Source organism: Gossypium hirsutum, chromosome A02, assembly GCF_007990345.1.
Source record: "Gossypium hirsutum isolate 1008001.06 chromosome A02, Gossypium_hirsutum_v2.1, whole genome shotgun sequence".
Classification (NCBI taxonomy): Eukaryota; Viridiplantae; Streptophyta; class Magnoliopsida; order Malvales; family Malvaceae; genus Gossypium; species Gossypium hirsutum.
In genome coordinates this window covers 83,870,622-83,891,821 of record NC_053425.1, presented here as the reverse complement: position 1 = coordinate 83,891,821, position 21,200 = coordinate 83,870,622, and the positions used below count along the sequence as shown (strand labels likewise).

General features: G+C 31.6%; 1 protein-coding gene across 1 annotated transcript; it reads left to right on the top strand.

Annotated features, from left to right (window-relative positions):
* The first annotated feature begins 11,884 nt into the window (after window positions 1-11,884).
* On the top strand, window positions 11,885-20,775 carry LOC107951920 (ABC transporter G family member 35). The gene is made up of 21 exons (XM_016887104.2): window positions 11,885-12,491; window positions 12,577-12,786; window positions 12,871-12,955; window positions 13,045-13,204; window positions 13,301-13,377; window positions 13,473-13,526; window positions 13,669-13,759; window positions 13,869-14,170; window positions 14,493-15,091; window positions 15,187-15,347; window positions 15,428-15,537; window positions 15,641-15,794; window positions 15,887-16,036; window positions 16,132-16,304; window positions 16,404-16,736; window positions 16,832-17,206; window positions 17,303-17,436; window positions 17,521-17,748; window positions 19,721-19,892; window positions 19,980-20,234; window positions 20,319-20,775. The coding sequence occupies exons 1-21, from the start codon at window positions 12,109-12,111 to the stop codon at window positions 20,589-20,591; spliced, it is 4,479 nt and encodes a 1,492-aa protein (XP_016742593.1). The 5' UTR covers window positions 11,885-12,108; the 3' UTR covers window positions 20,592-20,775.
* Window positions 20,776-21,200: the final 425 nt, after the last annotated feature.

The window sequence follows — 21,200 nt, the reverse complement described above, 5'->3', positions numbered from 1 at the left end:
ATTGATTAAATAATGTCCTTATGTCTAAAAAATGTTTTAAAATGCGATTTCTTTTAAAACATTTGAATGACTCAAATCGGACGTCAAAATTCTCTTGTTTCGAAGGAATATAGTATCACATCCAGCACGTTAGGACGCGATCCTTTAAACCCTCGTAACCACGATCAATTCTTGACTTCCAAAAGCTTGTACATTTGAAAATTACAAAAGGATATTCAATTATTTGGTCCAACCAAAAACCAAAATCCAACACGTTAGGGCACGATTTCTCGAATTTCCAAATGCTAAACATTGCCTTGTTGAGGTTTAGGAAATATGGACGAAATTAAAAAGGATATTCGATTATTTACACAAACGGAAAATTGAAACCCAACACGTTAGGGCACAATTTCCCGAATTTCCAAACATCAAATATCGCATTTGTTTTAAAGTTTTAGAAAACGCGGACGAAGTTTTAAAGGGACATTTAATTATTTGGATAAACAGAAAATCGAAACCCAGCACGTTAGGGCACGATTTCTCGAATTTCCAAACATCAAACATCGCCTTTGTTTTAAAGTCAATTCAAAATTCATTAATTTGACTTGAAATAAAATGGAACAATTAATTTTGGATTAATAAGTTGAAAATTACAATGAGACACTTGCGAACGAAAGGATAAATTATGAACATGAGACAATATACATGGATAGCGAACTCTATTAATGAATGAAAATAGTGTAAAAATAAATAAAGCAAAGCAAATTACCATATACAAAGTAACATTAAGCTCACATCCAAACATTTACAATTCAAACAATGAAAACTAGTAATATAATTAATTAAAGAAACAAATGATCATAAAAACTATAGCGAGCTTTCAAACATAGATAAAAGAACAACAAAAAAGACTAATAGACAGTATGAAACTATAGTATATTAACAATATGAAAACCAAAACCACTACGAAACAATATGGAAATTAGGAGCCAATACCAAATAAAGCCAAAACTATATGAAAAAAATTTACAAATGAATAACACATGTAAGAATTTGAAATAATTTATATATATATATAAACACTAAGAATATATAAATGATTATTAAAACATATTTTATAAAAGAAGAAATTTGAGTCAAATAATGTACAAAATATTTTAAAAATGATACATCTATTTAAAGTTGACAATATACATACAATAAAAAATAATTTAAATAATATATAAAATATGAAAGGTTTTTAAATAACAAAAATATATAATAAAATATATTTTATTTACATAAGATTTAAAATATATATATAAATAGATTTAAAAGAAATTATATATATAACAATAACATAGAATTAATAATGTATATAGAATAAAACTAACTTTATCATGAACTATATACGTATCATAATATATAAGAACATTTAAATGGAATATCATACAAAGTTTTTAAAACAATATGATATAAAAGAGAGCTTTAAAATAAAGATTTTATAAAAAAAAGTAAAATTATCAAGATAACTCAAGAAATATATATATATATAAAATAAATGCTAAGTGAATTTAAAAAAATGAATTATACAAATTAAAAGGGCTCAATTACAACAAAAAGAATGTGGGGTTAGAGTGAAATGCGCGCAGAACCATGAGGACTAAATAGGAAATTATTCCTCGCCCCAGAACGGCGTCGTTCCTTTAGGGTCCAAATCAGAACAGAGTTGAAATTAAAGGGCAAAATTAAAAAATAAAGTAAAACTGTATTAAAACATAACAGAAATGCGGAAGGACCGCACGCGTAATTATCCCCTCCCTATGAGACATGCGGATCCTAAGAGAATCCGGGTCGGGTCATTGGGTTACGCCATGAAACGACACCGTTTCAATGCCAACAATCACGGCTTAAAACGACGCCGTTTTAATCATAAATATAAACTAAAATTTGCCCAAAAAATTCATTTGGCAGATCATTCTTTCCAAAAAGCTTTAAAGTTTTTTTTTCAAAACCCTTATAGCCTCTCCTCCCTTTTCAGTCGATTGGGCTTCGCTGACGCCTAATATGCCTCCATCTCCGTCGAGGCTTTAACTGGATCCCCAGGGATCCGTTTGCCTTTGGATCAGAGAAGCAAATGTTGACTAGGTCGACACCGAATCAACAGGTAAGAGAGCTTTCTTCTCTTTTTTTTTATATTATTAGTATAACAGATCAAAAAAAATAAGTAAGAAATAAAAGAGAAAAATAAGAGAGAAAAAATAGTGAATAAACCACCTTGAAGTGTTTGCTTTTTCTATTTGATTGCTTTGTATGCGTAACCCTTACAAAAATGAAATCCCTTGGCTTTATAGCCGAAAAGAAAAATCAAATAAAAAAATACAATTTTTTTTCTATTTTTTCTGTATTTGCTGTTGTCCTCTTGCATTTGATGTGCAGGTACGGGCTGTAGAGGTGCGTGTACGGAGAGTACGGAGGCGTGGTCGTGGCTGTGGCGCAAGGAGGCCGTACGGCGCTCCTTGCTGCTAGGGTTTGCTAGCTTGGCTAAACCTAAGTTTAGATTTTGGGCTATTGGGCCCCGTTGCAAATGGGTATTTGGGTTTGTTATTGGGCTTATATTGGCTGTAACCAGACTTGGACTACTGGTTTGGTTTTATTATTACTTTGATTTATGTTGGTACGGCCACGGGCAGATTTGGGCCTATACATGCACAATTATCTTATTTAGAATTACTATATTAAGAAAAAAAAGTTAGAGGAGTTAAAATAGGACAGACCCTATTTTAGAGTGACTATAGATATAATTTACCCTTTTTAAATTAAATGCAATAAGAGAAATTACTTAAAACATTTTCTTAATAAAAATATTAATATATAATAATATTTATTATTTTTATTTTTATTTTTATTTTTATATGAAATATTTTAATAAAACAACTAAAATTATAAAATCTTTACATTCAACTCACACTTAAAAAAAGTTTATCTATAATCACTTTACTATTTCATCAATAATTCAATTGTTGATTAATTTTTGTATAAGTATAATTTTAATTTTACATATTTTCACCTACATTAGTGTAACAAAATTTAGTGTATATATCAATTATTATTCCATTAGATTATGGTTTAGTATAATATTTGATATTTGAATTTGACACCTTTTTCTAATTTGGTACTTAAATTTTTTTTGGTCTAATTTGGTACTCAAATTTGACACTTTTCTTAATTTGGTACCTAAACTTGACACTTTTTTCTTAAGTTGGTACTTAAACTTTTTGAGGATTCAATTTGGTACATGAACTTAACTCTTTTTCCTAATTTGGCACCTAATCTTTTTTTTGTTCGATTTGGTACTTGTCGACTATTTTACAAATTACTCCAATATACTAACAATGTTATTCTTTTATGAGGTAGCAAAAATAATCAATGTGTAACTGACATGTGACAAATGATATGGTATTTTTTTTTATTTTATATGTTCAATTAATTTTAGTTTAATTTAAATATTTAATTATTTTTAATTAAAAATAATGAATTTCTTTTAATTTGGGGTTTTGAAAAATCTTTTTATTATTATTATTTAGTATCAATTCATTAAGCATAGCTCAATACTTATTTTTTTAACATGAATTTCCTCTAATAATGACAATATATCTATAGCATAACAAAAAAAAATTGTAACATCATTAGTATTTTCCGTAATTTGTATAACGTTTAATAAATTTAGGTATCAAATTGAACCTAAAAAAGTTTAGGTACTAAATTAAGAAAAACTGTCAAGTTCAAGTACCAAATTGAGCCCAAAAAAGTTTAAGTATCAAATTAGGAAAAAGTGTTAAGTTCAAGTACTAAATTAGACAAAAAAAAATCTAGGTACTAAATTAGGAAAAAAATTTCAAATTTAGACACCAAATGTTATTTTAACCTTAGATTATCAATGGAGTAAAAATACTTTATAAGCTAATTATTTAGGATGAAATGATGTCTTTAGAATATTGTATAATAATAATATAATATATAACACTTAATCCTGGACTTGTATATAGGGCTATTTTCAAGGTAGTATTACATATGTGTGAACACATTTCTTTTATACTGAAACTTTGATATGGGTTTGTTTTAGACTAATATTTCGAATTTATCGATATTTCTGAAAAATATTTAAAAATAAAAAAATAATAAGATTAAATAAGTTTTAAATATAAAATATTAATCAATAAACTCCTCTCTTAATAAATATCCACAATAATTAAGAAAAATACATCATCACATACATTAAACAATAAAATTATCCCATATATGTAAATTTACATTTTTTCCAACTTTATTCATGCATTAGTCTATATACATTGTTTTGGCTAGTACAACTAAAATTGTGCGAAAAGCTCCAATGTAATCGGTTCAAGCTTAAATTTTCATCGATAAGGAAAGGAAAATTGAATATTTTGCTTGTTTATTACTAGAACGATGTGCACTGATCGATATGCCCCAAACTGTTGTAGAATTGACTATCTTGATTTTTTTACTCCATTTGCAATTGATATAATAATTATCCAATATAATTAGTAATGATATTTAATGCACCGTCAGTGCAATAATTTTATATACTATTCGTGAATAATAACATGACACATCATTATTGGAAAAACAAAAAATATTTTAAGACTTATAAATAAATACTAATGACTTTATTTAAACATAATTAAATATTAATTATAATTGTGATATTTTTCTCAGGTTTTGTGTTTTGTGTTTCCGATAAGAATTTAGAGTTTAGCTTTTATATTAAGTTTCAAATTTAAGGTTTATATTGAGTTTCGTGTTTTGAATTTTATGTTTAAGGTTTATGTTTAAATAAAGTTATTAATATTTATCTATAAATCGTTAACTACTTTTTATTTCATCAATGGTGAGGTATCCTATTGTTATTCACCTAGGGTGCATGAAACTCATGTAATGATGGTATATAAAATATTCACTCCATATATTAATATAAAAATATATATTTTTAGATTCACTAAATATATATATAAAAAAGATATTTTCATATTAAATCCCACTATATTCTACACTCAATTTCATTTTTTAATATTCACCTTAGACATTGTTTGGTATGATGGAAAGTGATCACTTTCTTGAAAATTTAATAAGTTGGAAAATGATTCTAATGTTTGGTATTTTAAATTTTATTTACTTTCCTTGAAATCTAACTTTTCCTTGGAAATTACTTTCCCATGAACATGGAAATATGATTCTCATGATAAAAGGTGAGAAAATTACTTTCCCATGTAGATTGGAAAGTTGGAAAAATATCAAGACAAAATTAACCCTATATGTATTAGTTTAGGGTATTAGTCTATTAATAAATGTCACAACCCATTTTCAATGGTGTCGGAGACAGTGGTTTCGGAACCACAATTCCAACTAGTCAGCCAGTATTTTATTATTTATTTAATATTTATAGGGTTATTATAGAGTTTTATTAAAATTTGGTTAGAAAATTTTGATGTTTGGGTAATTAATTAAGTAAAAAGGACTAAATCATAAAAGTTACAAAAGTTAATCATTATAGGTTTATTTGTATTAAATGGTTATAAAAGTATTAAATGAAGGTTTTAAAATGCAATTAGACCTTATTTAGTTATTACGGACGATTAATGGGTGGAAAATATTTAATTATATGTTTAAAATGTTTTAATTTAAAAGAATTATATGTTATAATATTAATAAAATATTAAAAACAAAAGGTAAATAATCATCATCGTCTTCATTTCTTTTTTCAATCAAACCACCATGAAAGCTTGAGGGAAGAATTGACCAAGCTTTAAATCTCTTTGTATGGTATAAATTCAAGCTCGTTTTTAGTAATTTTTATATTTTTGAGATCGTTGTAGCTTGATCTAGCTAACTCAAGGACTAATTGGTAATATTTTTAAATGTTTTGAGTTATGCCATTGATAAACTTATGATGTTTTTGAAGTTTGATGATAGATTATTAAGCTTTATAGTTAAATAGGACTATTTTGTAAAATAATTTTTGGTTAATTTTAAGTTAAAGGACTAAATTGATAAAATATTAAATTGGGCATGAATTTCTTGTGAAATTTTAATAAACATGGGTTGTAATGGTATAAGGAAACATTCGGCTAGCATGAAGCTGGTGTAATTGTGATAAATTTGAACGTTTCGGCTTTAAGGACTAAATTAAATAAAAGGTAAAAGTTTAGGGTAAAAATGTTGTACAAAAAATTTATATTTAGATCAAGAAATGGATCAACTAGTTGATAATAGCAGGAAAGGACAAGTCGTCAAGTGTTGATAGCTATTGTATTTTGGTAAGTTCATATTACATTTATTATGTTTGTTAATGTCTTAATTAATTATGTGTTTGATTATATGAATATGAATGATGCTATGATCTATTGAATGGTAATGATCTCGGTAAAACAGGATAAGCCCGAGTAAACTTAGTGAATAGTTAGTATACAAATGACATGTCATTAGGGTGTATCAGACACTAGTTGCCGGTGATTACAATATCAAGTACTTTGTACCAACGTTACAATATCAGGCACTCCGTGACAGTGTTAAATTTATCAGGTACTGTTAAATTTATTAGGTACCATGTATTGGTGATGGATACCATATCGATGAATTGAGATCCTACATATGTTGTAGATTCTCTGAAGCTTGAGTGAGCAACATCGTGTATCGGTTAATGTCCTTTTGTTGGCTTGTGTGAGCATTACCCTCTCATGTATCTGAAGCCAATTTACTATTGTTCTCCTGGCAAAACAGTTAACTATTGAAAAAGAAAGGGAATGAGATGATATAATGAATTATATTTGTTTGATTATATCTTAGTATGTGATTCTTAACATAATATGAATTATTTAGGTTTAGTTACTTCATATTGTTGGAATGATGAAACAAGAAAAATGAATGTTTATTCTATATTATGTATGATTTATAAGTTAAATTGATGTTTATTCTATATTGTGTATGATTTATAAGTTAAATTGACAGGTATGTGATGTTTTATTTTATGAACTTACTAAGCTTTATATAAGCTTACTCTATTTGGTTTTTTTTCTTTGTAGATTGTCGGACTTTTGTTGTCAATTGGAACATCATTGCAGATCAAACTATCCGACAACTCTTTTGGTAGTTATTTGTTTATTTTGGTCTGGTTATAAGTGACATGTAAATAGGATTTCAATATGTTTATTTTGTTAAGTAACTTGGTGATGTATTGTGTCATTTGGGATGTAATTTTTTTATTTAGTATTTTGGTATCTTGAAATGGTATCTTATCACTTGATGCCTTTGTTAATGAGTTGTTAAAATGGTGATACGGAATGAACGGAGGAAGCAGAAGAAGGATTGAATTCAAGTTGTCTGACTCGAAAATGAAATATTTGGATCTGATATGAAAAAAAGAAATAAAAAATTTTAGTAATAAACAAGTCGAAAATAGTAAAAGTAGAAATTTGAGAACAAAAAACAAATAAAAATAAAAATATAAAAATAAATAAAAAGACGAAATTTAAAGTGGAAGATGGATTGAATAAACTGATGGTTACGATGGATAGAATGATAGATGTCTAATTAAACTCTTTGAGATATAAATCCCAATAAACTCAATTAATGAATCTAATCAACCATCCAAAAAATAATTATTGGCAAATTGAAGGGTGAAGAATGGATTTTCATGACTCCTTGAAGAAAATCGTGAAGAAAACTACTTCTAAAAACCACAAGAAACAATTCTTGCACAAGAAACAAACTCCCAAAGTTGAAAACTTTATTAATGAAAACAATTGTCTCCTTAATGAACAATGAACAAGCCTTTATATAGGCTAGCTAAGTACATCCAAATAAAACTCTAAAGTATACTAAAACTTTAATTAATCTAAACAAGAAGTAGTTTTAAACAAAACTTTCTTGTTAACATAAAATGTAACAGCTCGTTTTTAGTGAAATCGAAATAATAATTTCGAGACCACAAATTAGAACAGTGGTTTCGGGAATAGTGGTTTATACTATAAACATAACACAACCTGATTCTGATGCCAATTGTTAGAAAAAATTCGTTTCGAAAAATGATTTTCCTACACAACGAAAAATAAAATATTGAAAATGAGTCGGTTTGTGATACTTATAGAAATAAATTTTTCCCAAAATCGCACTTGTGTTTTGGGCTAGACAAATCTTTATTGTTCTCGACTTTCAACCGAACGACCTTCTCTGCTATTCTCATACCACGAACTTCTTCTAATGTGGGCTCGAACAATTTTGAATTAAACACAACCATAAATAATTTCTTTACTTTTAGTGAGAAAGTAAATCTCTCTCTTAATAGAAACTGGAAAAATTGTTATTCCTAGAAAATAAAATTTATTCTAGAAAATAAATTCCACTACTGTCTAGCAAAATAACATATCACAGAGTTGTCTGCAACTTCTTGTGTATTTAGCCTTACCCGTGCCATCTATTTATAGGGAGAGGAAGTGAAACTGTAGTTGAATTAGTAAAAGCATTTAATGCCAATATAATAGAAAAATAATCTCCTAATTAAGCTAGGAGAGAGGGGCAACAATTGTAGTTAAAAATACTAGGTTTTGTCAATTGGGTCTGGTGCTCTAAGTGTAGTATTTTCGTCTACATACACTTATAATTTTTTTGAATAGATTGGTTAATAAGATAATTCATAGATTACATTAATATACTTTGTATTATGTCCTCATGTCATTTTTGCATGCAAAGCAAAATAGAAGCAAATATTGACTCATTGGTTGTCTAACGTTTAAACTAATAATAAGCAGTATTACATGGTCGGATCGTAATAAAAAGATAAATTATATTAGTAGGTGGACCTAAACATGGCCTTAGTCAAATCCAAAATGAACAAACCGATTAAAAGACTAATAATACATCTATCAAGTCCAATTAAGGAGATGCCTTCTTTTGGGCATAAGAGCGGATGATTCCCAGAAGATAGAGACATATATGTGATTGATTGGACTGACAGTACATCAGAATGGACCCAAGAAGAATAGATCCTAAATCCATTTATGGATTTATTCACTTGTAATTTTTAAAGTGTGGCATACCTTAATCCTAAGTGGATGACGGACTATGTATTCGTGACTCGTATACTTTGATGTAAGTAAAAGTCTGAGTTCAAATAGATAAGGAACCAAAAGGTGATGCATTGTGTATACGACTTCAGTAGTATGTAGCTTCATTCACAACAGTGGAATTCATTACTCAAGATACGGGTAAATGATATCCACTTATTGGCATTACATGGTTGATGAAAAGTAAATGTGACTATGGGTTATTTATCTTTGTGATGAATGACTTGTTACTATTTGATAGTAATTTATTTTTCATGAAGGAAGGTGTATTGGTTACCATGAGATAAAATAGGATCATATTGGTAGAATAAATTTATCCCAAAGAGATTAAGGATATCCTATGAGGGTAACACACTTATGACAAGGTTATTGGGCGAGCACTGATCTAGTTGATTTTGTAATGGTATGTCATTAGGGAGAGCTCAATCACAATACTATAGTGGAATAATCTTGTGACTAGATGAGTTTATAATTAATAGGCGAAAAGTTGAAACTTAATTATAAATCATTGAGCCTTAATCGCATATGTCCAATCAGTCCCTCCGCTAGCATGTTGAAACCAGAAATGAATTTGATGTTGAATCAAATGAACAGAAATGGTTGAAAATGGTAAAGTTAGAGAAATGAAAAACATTTGGAAGTGAATGTAGTTTTCTCTAAATGAAAATGATAATGACCTGAAAATGAATTTATGGTTTTTCGAATAATTAAAGTTTGAAAATAAAAATAAATTATGTATAAAATTACACAAAATTAAAATTTATGTATCTAATTGCATATTAAAATTTATTTCATTTATTTATGAGCTGGGTGGCAATTTTCCTTTTCAAATATTGTATCTAATTTTAATCCAAATTACTATTAAAAATTATTTTATATTAATATATATACTATAATTAAATTAAAATAATATTTATTAATATTAAAGAATAAGCTGGATCAAACAAATCCCTATCGTTTGGATTCTTAGATAAACTAGAGTCTGCCCTCACTTCACTTTAGAAAATCAGACCATGCAAAATATGAGATATTTAAGACATCACAAACAAAAAATTGATGACAACAAAAGTAAAATATAAACGACAAAAACTATGCCATGTCTTAAAATTTATATAAAATGGATTTTCTTTTAAAATGAATAATTACATTAAACTATACAAAAACCAACATGAATATGACACATACAGGGTAACATACCAAAAACTACATAAAAAAAGTTGTTAGATATAAAATATAATAATAATTTGAACAAACACAAAATAACGCAATCATAAATATATAACAAAAATATCACTTGAATTTTACTTGATTTCTAAACTTCAAAATATTCTAATTAAATACTTAAAGTATTAATGTTGTATCAATAATATCCTTTCGTCAGCCTAGTCACTAATCTAGGTATTAAATGTCAACTCAAATATGATGTGGAGCATACTTAAAATATGTGGATATATCAAATTAGAAGCATGTGTCTTACTATTGCAAGGATAACTTGGATTTGATGTGTGCGTAGGAAACAAGAGAAATGTATCCCTACTAAATTTTGTCGAGATTGTCGTTAATTTAATTAGTGTATTTTAAATATGTTTCATATCAAACTCAAATTAACATATAATATCATATCGCTAAGGTAACATAACGACCTAATGACTAAACTAAAATATCTTAAAACTTAGAGACTAATTTAAAATTTGGCAATAATTTGAAAATATTTAATGCAATTAACCCAAAAGTGCATATTTGCTCCAGATTAAAATATATTGAATTTTAGAAACTAATTTAAAATCTTATTGATAATTTGAGGACTTTTAGTGAAATTAACCAAAAAAAAAATACCCATGATTCAACAGGTGCCACCACTTACTACATATCCATGTAAATATCTAAAATAACCAAAATATAGTCCTAAAGGACATTGCTTTGTTGTCTTAAAACCATGGATCAATTTCTCAAATTTTTGGGGGACTACTTTGATATTAGGGTATAGATTTGGTCTACATTTCTGTATTGTTTTTAAATAAAGAGTGACAAAGATTTAAATGAAAATATAAACAAGTTGTTTCCCATTGATTTGGTTTACATAATTTTTATAGGAGAAATAGAAGGAAAATGGAATCTCTTGTTGCCCACTAACAACCCTCTAAATGCAAAATAGAATAAGGACCCTATTGCAATAATAAAAGAAAATAACAGTCGTATTATTCTACTACTTTGCTCATATTGAATTCCCTTTTATATTCAAAATATCCAACCATGAACTTGGTTAGGTTGGGATTTTATTATTATTATAATAATTCAATATAATTTTGGGTAATTTTTCTACTGCGTCCTTTCAATTTTGATAATTTTTAGATTAAAAAACGACCCCAAATCTATTATGTTAATAAAATTATATATTTTTCTGACAAAAATATTTTTAAATAATATTATTTATTTTTGTAAGATAAAGGTATGGATTGTTAACCCGTAAATTTGGGACACCAACATATTTAATACATGAGATAAGCTAAAGTTTGTAACTCTTTATCCATGAATTCTTATCAGAACCAAAACCCAAAATAAATATTTATTAGAAGAATCTTTTTAAAAAACTAGTTTATAAACAAATTGAATGGTGGAATTAAAAATAATAATAATTGAAAACTGTTAGTTGAAATAGCAATTATTTAGGGTTTATTGAGTAATGAAAACATCTACAATTGACTTTATGACTAAGGGCCTATCAGATTTGAAAAACTCTTAATTTTATTCTCTTACTTTGCACCTATAAATTTTCCTTCACACTGACATGATCTTAGGACCATTTCTCTACACTTTCAAAAACCAGACACAAATGGGTGAGAAAACACTAGAGATTGACGCAACTTTTCCCAAGAATCCTTCAAGTCAAAATTGAGTTTTGGTTTCCCATAGTGAGTGCTTCGCTTCCAGTTCCTCCACTTAAATTTTTTTTCCTATTTTCTTGTTTGGCAAGATAGAAAACACAAAGAGAAAAAGAAAAAAAATTATGGACGATTTTGAAAGAGGTCGAATTCCCAGCAAAAGAACGGAGCATAGCAGCATAGTAAGGAGTCTAAGCAGAAGTAGCTGGATAATGGAAGATGTATTTTCAGGTTCCATGCAATCCAGACGAAGTGGTGCAGGCGATGAAGATGAAGAAGCTCTAACATGGGCAGCCATCCAGAGGTTACCAACGTATGATCGGCTAAGAACCAGCATCATGCAATCGTTCATGGATCATGAAATTATCGGAAACAAGGTGGAACATCGACAAATAGATGTTACAAAGCTTGACATGAATGAAAGACAAAAATTCATCGACATGCTCTTTAAGGTTGCTGAGGAAGATAATGAAAAGTTCTTGAAGAAGTTGAGAAACAGGATTGATAAGTAAGTTAATTTTCTAATAAATAGGAACTTTGGAATGTTATTTTGGTTAATTAAATTTGTTATATATGATGACAATGACACACAGGGTTGGTATTACACTACCAACAGTAGAAGTGAGGTATCAGCAGTTGACGATTGAAGCCAATTGCTACACTGGCAGCCGAGCTCTTCCTTCTCTTCCAAACGTTGCTAGAAACATTGCTGAATCGGCTCTTGGCATGCTTGGAATCAAACTTGCGAAAACAACAAATCTCACCATTCTTAATGAAGTCTCGGGGATCATTAAACCATCCAGGTACATAATAATCCCACTCTTCATTTTATTTAAAATGAGACATATGCAAATACCTAATCATATATATAATATTCATATTTATAGGATGACACTCCTACTGGGGCCACCTTCTTCAGGGAAAACCACCCTTTTGCTGGCATTGGCTGGCAAGTTGGATCAAAGCTTAAGGGTTAGTTGAAAATCTTTTTATTATTATTATTATATATAAATATTGGTTCTGATTTTGATCAAAACAAAGCTGGTTTTGTAATTTAACAGGTTAAAGGAGAAGTAACATACAATGGATATAGACTAAATGAATTTGTTCCTAAAAAGACATCTGCATATATCAGCCAAAATGATGTTCATGTTGGAGAAATGACGGTGAAAGAAACCTTTGATTTCTCAGCAAGATGTCAGGGTGTTGGGACTCGATATGGTAAACAATTATATAACAAAATAAATAACCATTATTTTTTTATGCTTTGGTATATATAATTTAACTGAATTTTTTTAATTTTATTTTTCCTTTTAGATCTTTTAAGTGAGCTTGCTAGAAGAGAAAAAGATGCAGGAATTTTTCCGGAAGCTGATGTTGATCTTTTCATGAAGGTATAAAACTGAAATCCCAGAATCTTAATAATTCATATTAATTAAAAATTTTAATTATGATTTTGCTTTTAATTTGACTTTGAATATTTTTTCAGGCAACTGCCATGGAAGGAGTTGAAAGTAGCCTTATCACTGATTACACTCTCAAAGTAAGTCAATTCAAATCATTGTATAAAAAATGACAGCAATACTAAATTAGCCCTAGTAGTTGAGAAGTGCAGTCACCAACCATGCCAACAAACACGGATCTAACGTCATATATGCCTTGCTTTGTGTTGACGAAATTGTCAGCTTCTGGGGCTCGACATATGCAAGGATATTATTGTCGGGGATGAAATGCAGCGGGGAATTTCTGGTGGGCAAAAGAAAAGAGTAACAACAGGTTGGTAATTATTTAGATATCTCCAAAACCTTGTTGGTGTATTAAATCCCAAGTCTTTTTTGACATTTAAAGTTTCATATAATAAATTTAGGATTATGATTAAATATAGGGGAAATGATTGTTGGTCCAACCAAGACGCTATTCATGGATGAAATATCAACGGGTCTTGATAGTTCCACAACATACCAGATAGTGAAGTGTTTGCAGCAGGTTGTGCACTTAACTGAGGCCACAATCTTGATGTCCCTGCTCCAACCAGCTCCCGAGACTTTCGATTTGTTCGACGATATCATCCTCTTGTCCCAAGGCCAAATTGTTTATCAGGGTCCACGTGAGCATATTCTCGACTTCTTTGAGGCTTGTGGGTTCAAATGTCCTGAAAGAAAAGACACTGCTGACTTCTTACAAGAGGTAATGTGGAAACCTGGATGTCCAACTCATATTTAAACATGACATGAGTATGGGGATGTAACACCAGGCCCAGCTCTGGGTGTAGGTGCAGTCGTTCAGGATCTAAAGTTGAAAGGATTCAACATATTATTTTTTAATTTTTAAAGGGTTTAAAATAAAATTTTTAATTTTAAAAGTAAAAAAAAAAAATGTTACTAACTTTTAAGAGGTCCAAAAATAATTGTTTTAGTTTTAAAGAGCTCAAAATTTTTTTTTCAACTTTTAAGTGACTTAAAATTTTTTTCTTAACGGACATGTGTAACACTAGTGAAAATGGTTACAGGTTACTTCAAAGAAGGATCAAGAACAATACTGGGCAGATAGAAGCAAGCCATACAGATACATTACAGTGAGTGAGTTTGCAAACAGGTTCAAGCGCTTCCATGTTGGAATGCGGCTCGATAACGAGCTCTCCATTCCTTTTGACAAGTCGAAGGGACACATAGCAGCATTGGCTTTCCAAAAGTACTCGGTCCCCAAAATGGAACTTCTTAAGGCTTGTTGGGACAAAGAATGGCTATTGATCAAGAGGAATTCATTCATTTACGTGTTCAAGACGGTCCAAATTATCATCATGGCAGTTGTTGCGTCCACGGTGTTTCTGCAGACTGAATTGAACACTAGAAGCGAGCAAGATGGTGCAATCTATGTAGGTGCACTTCTATTTGCAATGATCATTAACATGTTTAATGGTTTCTCCGAACTCTCCGTGATGATCACTAGGCTTCCAGTGTTTTACAAGCAAAGGGACCTTTTATTCCATCCTGCTTGGACTTTCACTCTGCCCAGTTTCTTGCTCAAGGTCCCTATATCGGCTCTCGAATCTGTTGTTTGGATGGCTGTAACATATTACACCATGGGATTTGCACCAGAGGCCAGCAGGTAAATCATATGGCAGCAACCAATTTTCCATTGTACTAATCCGAGCTTTTCTTTTACTTGACCAACAACTTAACAACCATTCAAACCTATTGCAGATTTTTCAAGCACTTTCTGTTGGTGTTTTTGATACAACAAATGGCATCTGGGCTCTTTAGGCTCATCGCCGGATTATGCAGAACAATGATCATAGCTAACACTGGCGGGGCACTCACGCTTCTCCTTGTGTTCTTGTTGGGGGGCTTCATGATTCCAAAACGTGAGCAACACTAGAAGAAGATTATTACAATTCTCCAACTTTGTACAAGTTAACTAATATAGAGTGTTTTATTTTGATAGGTGAAATTCCAAATTGGTGGGAATGGGCTTACTGGATTTCACCATTGACTTATAGTTTCAATGCCATTACTGTGAATGAAATGTTTGCGCCGAGGTGGATGAACAAACGGGTATGTTAAATAGCTTTCTTGTTCAACAAGATATTAGATTGATCAGAGATTATGAAATGACAAGTAAGATTTCATTCAAATGAATGCTACATCTACAATGCAGGCTTCTGACAATGTCACACAGTTGGGGGTACAAATTCTTAGGAACTTTGATGTCCCAAATGATGAAAACTGGTACTGGATTGGTGCGACTGCTCTTTTCGGGTTCGCAGTGCTCTTTAACGTACTCTTCACGTTTGCCCTCATGTACCTAAACCGTAAGTTTCAACATTTGGTTTGGCTAATGTGTTGTAGCATATCAGTATCATTAAATAGCTAATCTTCTGCATTTTTCGGGTTGGCACAATAGCCCTTGGAAAGCCGCAAGCCGTAATTTCGGAGGAAACAGCAGAAGAACAGGAGGGAATTGAAGGTACTAAGGGAGAACCAAGGTTAAGGAGACCAAAATCGAGCAAAGACTCTTCCCCTCAGTCAATCTCTTCTGCAGAAGCACTTGAAAGTAAGAAACTTAACAAAATATAACTGTTCCCATCATGTTTTCTCTCTTAACAATCAATACTAATCATTGTCATTTGTACTAAATGAAATCTTTAGAAGAAATAGCAATGCAAAGAATGAGCAGTGGGACCAATCCCAACGGAATGAGCCGGAATGAGTCTTCACTTGATGCAGCCATCAGAGTTGCTCCCAAGAGAGGAATGGTTCTTCCTTTCACTCCTCTTGCAATGTCCTTCGACACCGTCAATTACTATGTCGATATGCCACTGGTAAGATCTTTATTTTTGCACTCTTTAGAACTCGTATTTTGACATAAACATTATAGCTGTTAGCATAGAGCATGGTTTGATAAGCAAGCTTTTTAATAGGAAATGAAGGCACAAGGAATTGCCGAAGGCAGATTACAACTACTTCGAGGGGTAACTAGTGTGTTTAGGCCCGGAGTGTTGACTGCATTGATGGGAGTCAGTGGAGCCGGAAAGACAACATTGATGGATGTTTTAGCAGGAAGAAAAACCGGTGGATACATTGAGGGTGATATCAGAATATCCGGTTTCCCTAAGGTACAAGAGACCTTTGCCAGAATTTCTGGATACTGCGAACAAAATGATATTCACTCACCTCAAGTTACTGTCAAAGAATCTTTAATTTACTCGGCTTTCCTACGGCTACCGAAAGAAATCAGCAATGAGGAAAAGATGGTAAGAACACTGGTTTATGTTATTGTCAATGAATAACACGACATTAGTTATTCAATTCAAGGTCTAAATTAGCATTATTTGATGTTATGTTTTAGATATTTGTGGATGAAGTTATCGAACTGGTCGAACTTGACAACCTTAAAGATGCTATAGTAGGGCTGCCAGGGGTCACCGGGTTGTCGACTGAACAAAGAAAGAGGTTGACAATTGCAGTAGAGCTTGTTGCTAATCCGTCAATCATTTTCATGGATGAACCAACATCCGGCCTAGATGCAAGGGCAGCAGCCATTGTCATGAGAACTGTCCGGAACACGGTGGATACCGGACGAACAGTTGTGTGCACTATTCATCAGCCTAGTATCGATATCTTCGAAGCCTTTGATGAATTACTACTATTGAAAATAGGAGGTCAGGTGATTTACTCCGGACCATTGGGCAAAAATTCTAGCAAGATCATTGAATATTTTGAGGTATGTAACCATAAACAAGATATCTAATACACTAACTAGTTCAAAGAGGAAAAACAAGAAATCGTCATTTGATTCCCCTCTTAATCACCATTGCAGTCCATTCCTGGAATCCCCAAAATTAAAGACAAGTACAATCCAGCTACTTGGATGCTAGAAGTGAGCTCCCTAGCTGCTGAAGCTCGACTCGGAATCGACTTTGCCAAACACTATAAATCATCATCTTTATATCAGTAAGTCAATTTCAATTGTTTACCCTTCACTTATTTTTGTTGCATTACATTGAGGTAATATAATATATATGTGTATGTGAACAGGAGAAAGAAGGCCTTAGTAATGGAGTTAAAAACACCGCCCCCAGGAGCTAAAGAACTTTATTTCGCCTCTCAGTACTCACAACCCACATGGGGTCAATTCAGATCATGCTTTTGGAAACAATGGTGGACTTATTGGAGAAGTCCAGATTATAACCTTGTTAGATACTTCTTCACTTTAGTTGCGGCCCTCATGGTTGGCACTATATTCTGGCAGGTCGGCACTAAAAGGTATGCAACGATATCCGGCTTACAAATCTCAAAGAACAAAACCCAAAACTGAATACAAAGCTCTATTAAAACTCTCCCCCAAAATCTTCATCAAAACTTGTATTTTCACAAGCCTTCTTTATATGACATAAAGACTGCCGGTCTTTCGACCTATCATCAGAACAAGAGTTCCACGAGATACCTTAATGTTACTTGGTTCGATGTTGATCCTACAACCCTTCGAGTCTAAATTTTCAAGGAGATGTGTTTCTTCTTTAAATTAGACACATGCCTGACATCTAATAGTGTTCTAATGATTTCGTCGTACATCTTTATCTGAACGGTACCAACATCGGTTACCTTACAGGGTGAATTGTTTCCCATAAGCAAGCTTCACCTTCAATTGAACTGTATGTGGAGAACAAGTCATTGTTTGAACACATATGGAAGGAGCACCTTGAATCCAGAGTTTACTCGGATGTAAGTTTAGACCTTTTGGTCGTAGACACTAACAAACAATCATCACCATTGTCCTCGACCACACTAGCATCGGTTACCTTAGCCTTTTATTCCCTGTAACTTTTAGTAGCCCTCATGTTTTTATTTTTCAACTTATAACATTTTTCTTTAATGTGACGCAACTTCTTATAGTAGTGACATATTTTGTCATAATTCCTTAACTTCGATCTTAATCTAGATTTGTTCTAACCTAAATCTTTAAACTGTTGCCTACCTCTAGCAACTAAAAACAAGGCTTGATTACCAGACTTTCTACTCGAACCTAACTGATTATTGATTTTTTCCTTGCTCAACAAGTTACCCTTCACATCTTCAAATGATAGTTTATCTCTACTATAAATCAAGGTCTCCTTAAAAGTTTTATACGAAGGGGGAAAAGAATATAATAATAGCATAGTCTAATCTTTATTATCTATATTAACCTCGACATTCTTCAGATTGTTCAAGAGAGTAAAAAATTGATTGATGTGACCCATAAGGTTCTCACATTCATCCATACGGTATGTGTATAGGCGTTGTTTGAACACCAATCGATTCGCTAGAGACTTTGTCATATAAAAGGTTTCTAATTTTCCCTATAAGGTTGTTATCGTTTTCTTTTTAAGCACCTCTCATAACACATTGTTCGTGAGACACAATTGAATTATTGACAGTCTTCTCATCAAACTCTTCCAATTTTGATTGGTCTAGATTTTTGGGCTTTTTCTCGATATCAACATTCTTCACATCGTTCTAAACTAAAATTGTCATCATCTGAACTTGCCACAAACTGAAATTTGTGATCCCATCGAAACTATCTCATTGTTGCCATCCTGAACAGGTCAATATGCGGAAAATGAATCAATAATCTGTACCAATTTTTTGGGGATCGACCCGTACAAACAACGAAATAGAAATATTGAAAAGATCAAGAGCACAAATATTTACGTGGAAAACTCTTCTGAAGAATATAAAAACTATGGGCAAAGAAAACTTCACTAATCGATAAACCAACGAATAGTACAAGATGAAGATAATAATCCCAAAAAACCAAACTCAAAACTTGAATACAAAGTTCTCTAAAAAACTCTCCCTTAGACTTTTCATCAAATATCACATAAGAGATATCTTGTTAATTCTCTAAAAAGAGTTACAAAGACCCTTTAAATAGGTTAATATTAAAGTCCTAATATCTAGACTAATTAAAGTTTAACTGGTAAAATATAGCAAATTTTAACTGGGAGAAGAAACCAGGTTTAATTTCAATACACCTTGCCACATCGTGATGTGGTATATTGCCTCGTCGGGACATCACCCGTCACGTCATCATGACGTCGTGCTCCTCCTTATCGTGACATCGATTTTGTTTAGTCTCTAGTTTTTCCAAAGATGCAATGCATACCCCACAATTTTCATGTTTGCAACATTATTCCGAGTTGGACAAAAGCCTTACTGACTATTTCTATATTCTCTTTCTCTTTGTTTCATGGTTCAGGGATACGTCAAGTGATCTTACAATGATAATTGGGGCAATGTATGCCGCAGTCTTTTTTGTCGGCATTAACAACTGCTCAACGGTACAACCGATTGTAGCCACTGAAAGAACGGTGTTCTATCGTGAACGAGCAGCCGGGATGTACTCTGCATTACCATACGCCCTGGCACAGGTATGTGCAACCATTTTGTCACTATCTTTAATTACATTTCTCTTCTTTAATCCCGAATTTAACTACATAAATTGCTTAAATTTGCAGGTATTATGTGAAGTACCCTACATATTATTCCAAACAACATATTATACACTTATAGTGTATGCTATGGTGGGATTTCAATGGACAACAGCAAAGTTCTTCGGGTTTTATTTCATCAGCTTCTTCTCCTTCCTTTACTTCACTTACTATGGAATGATGACCGTTTCGATCACACCCAACCATCAAATAGCAGCCATATTGGCTGCTGCGTTCTATGCAGTCTTTAATCTTTTCTCTGGCTTCTATATTCCAAGACCGGTAAGTTTACTTCTTCCACAAGCTACCGTGCTTTTAACCATAATTAAAGCCTGATACAAATTCATAAATTGTTGAAAATTCCAGAGAATCCCCAAGTGGTGGATCTGGTATTACTGGATTTGCCCTATGGCATGGACCGTTTATGGACTCATAGTGTCTCAATATGGAGATATTGAAGCCACCATTAAAGCACCTGGCTTCGATCCAGACCCTTCTGTTAAATCATATATTAAAGATCAGTACGGCTATGATTCAGACTTCATAGGACCCGTTGCCGGAGTTTTGGTGGGGTTTGTAGTGTTCTTTGCCTTCATGTTTGCCTGCTGCATTAAGAAACTCAACTTCCAGACCAGATAAATATGGGATTCATTCAATAGAAAAATTTCATCTTCTTCAAGCTAGCATTATATTGTACTTCCATCCAAAATTCAAATATGGTGTCGATTTTATCAAGCTGGTGGTGTTGATCTTTTTCATATATTGAGTACTGTTTCAAGAGCTGGAAATTAATGTAAAGTTTTTGTTTTGTAGGTTTTTAAAAGGAAGAAACTATTTTCTGTCTTGGCATTGTTCAACTTCTTCCATGTATTGTACTCGATTAGTTTCCTTTAAGGAACAAATTTACGTAATACAAAATATATTTAACATATAATAAAATTTATATTCTTTTCAACAAATCCAATTCTTACATCGACATTTCAATTCATTATGTTTAAACTTTAAGTTAGTATATATATATATATATTGATTAAACCACCAACAATTGCATTATTGAAGGGTTGTTACAATTGACAATTATCTTGCCATTCATAGTAGCAGGTTAGACTACTGGTTGACCACATATGAGTGCACAATGTTACTAAGAATCTCCCCTTGGACCATGTATCTTTCTCAAAATATCAGAGTGCACAAACCTTTTTATATTTGAATTCAAATATCTCATCAATTATATTAATATAGGATAAG

What these genes read in the sequence shown, in the direction of transcription:
- LOC107951920 (XM_016887104.2), top strand. Translation starts at nt 12,109, where the DNA reads ATGGACGATTTTGAAAGAGGTCGAATTCCCAGCAAAAGAACGGAGCAT. An exon ending in AGTTGGATCAAAGCTTAAGG is followed by an intron (nt 12,956 to 13,044) that starts GTTAGTTGAAAA and finishes GTAATTTAACAG; the next exon opens with GTTAAAGGAGAAGTAACATA. An exon ending in TGGCAGGTCGGCACTAAAAG is followed by an intron (nt 17,749 to 19,720) that starts GTATGCAACGAT and finishes TTCATGGTTCAG; the next exon opens with GGATACGTCAAGTGATCTTA.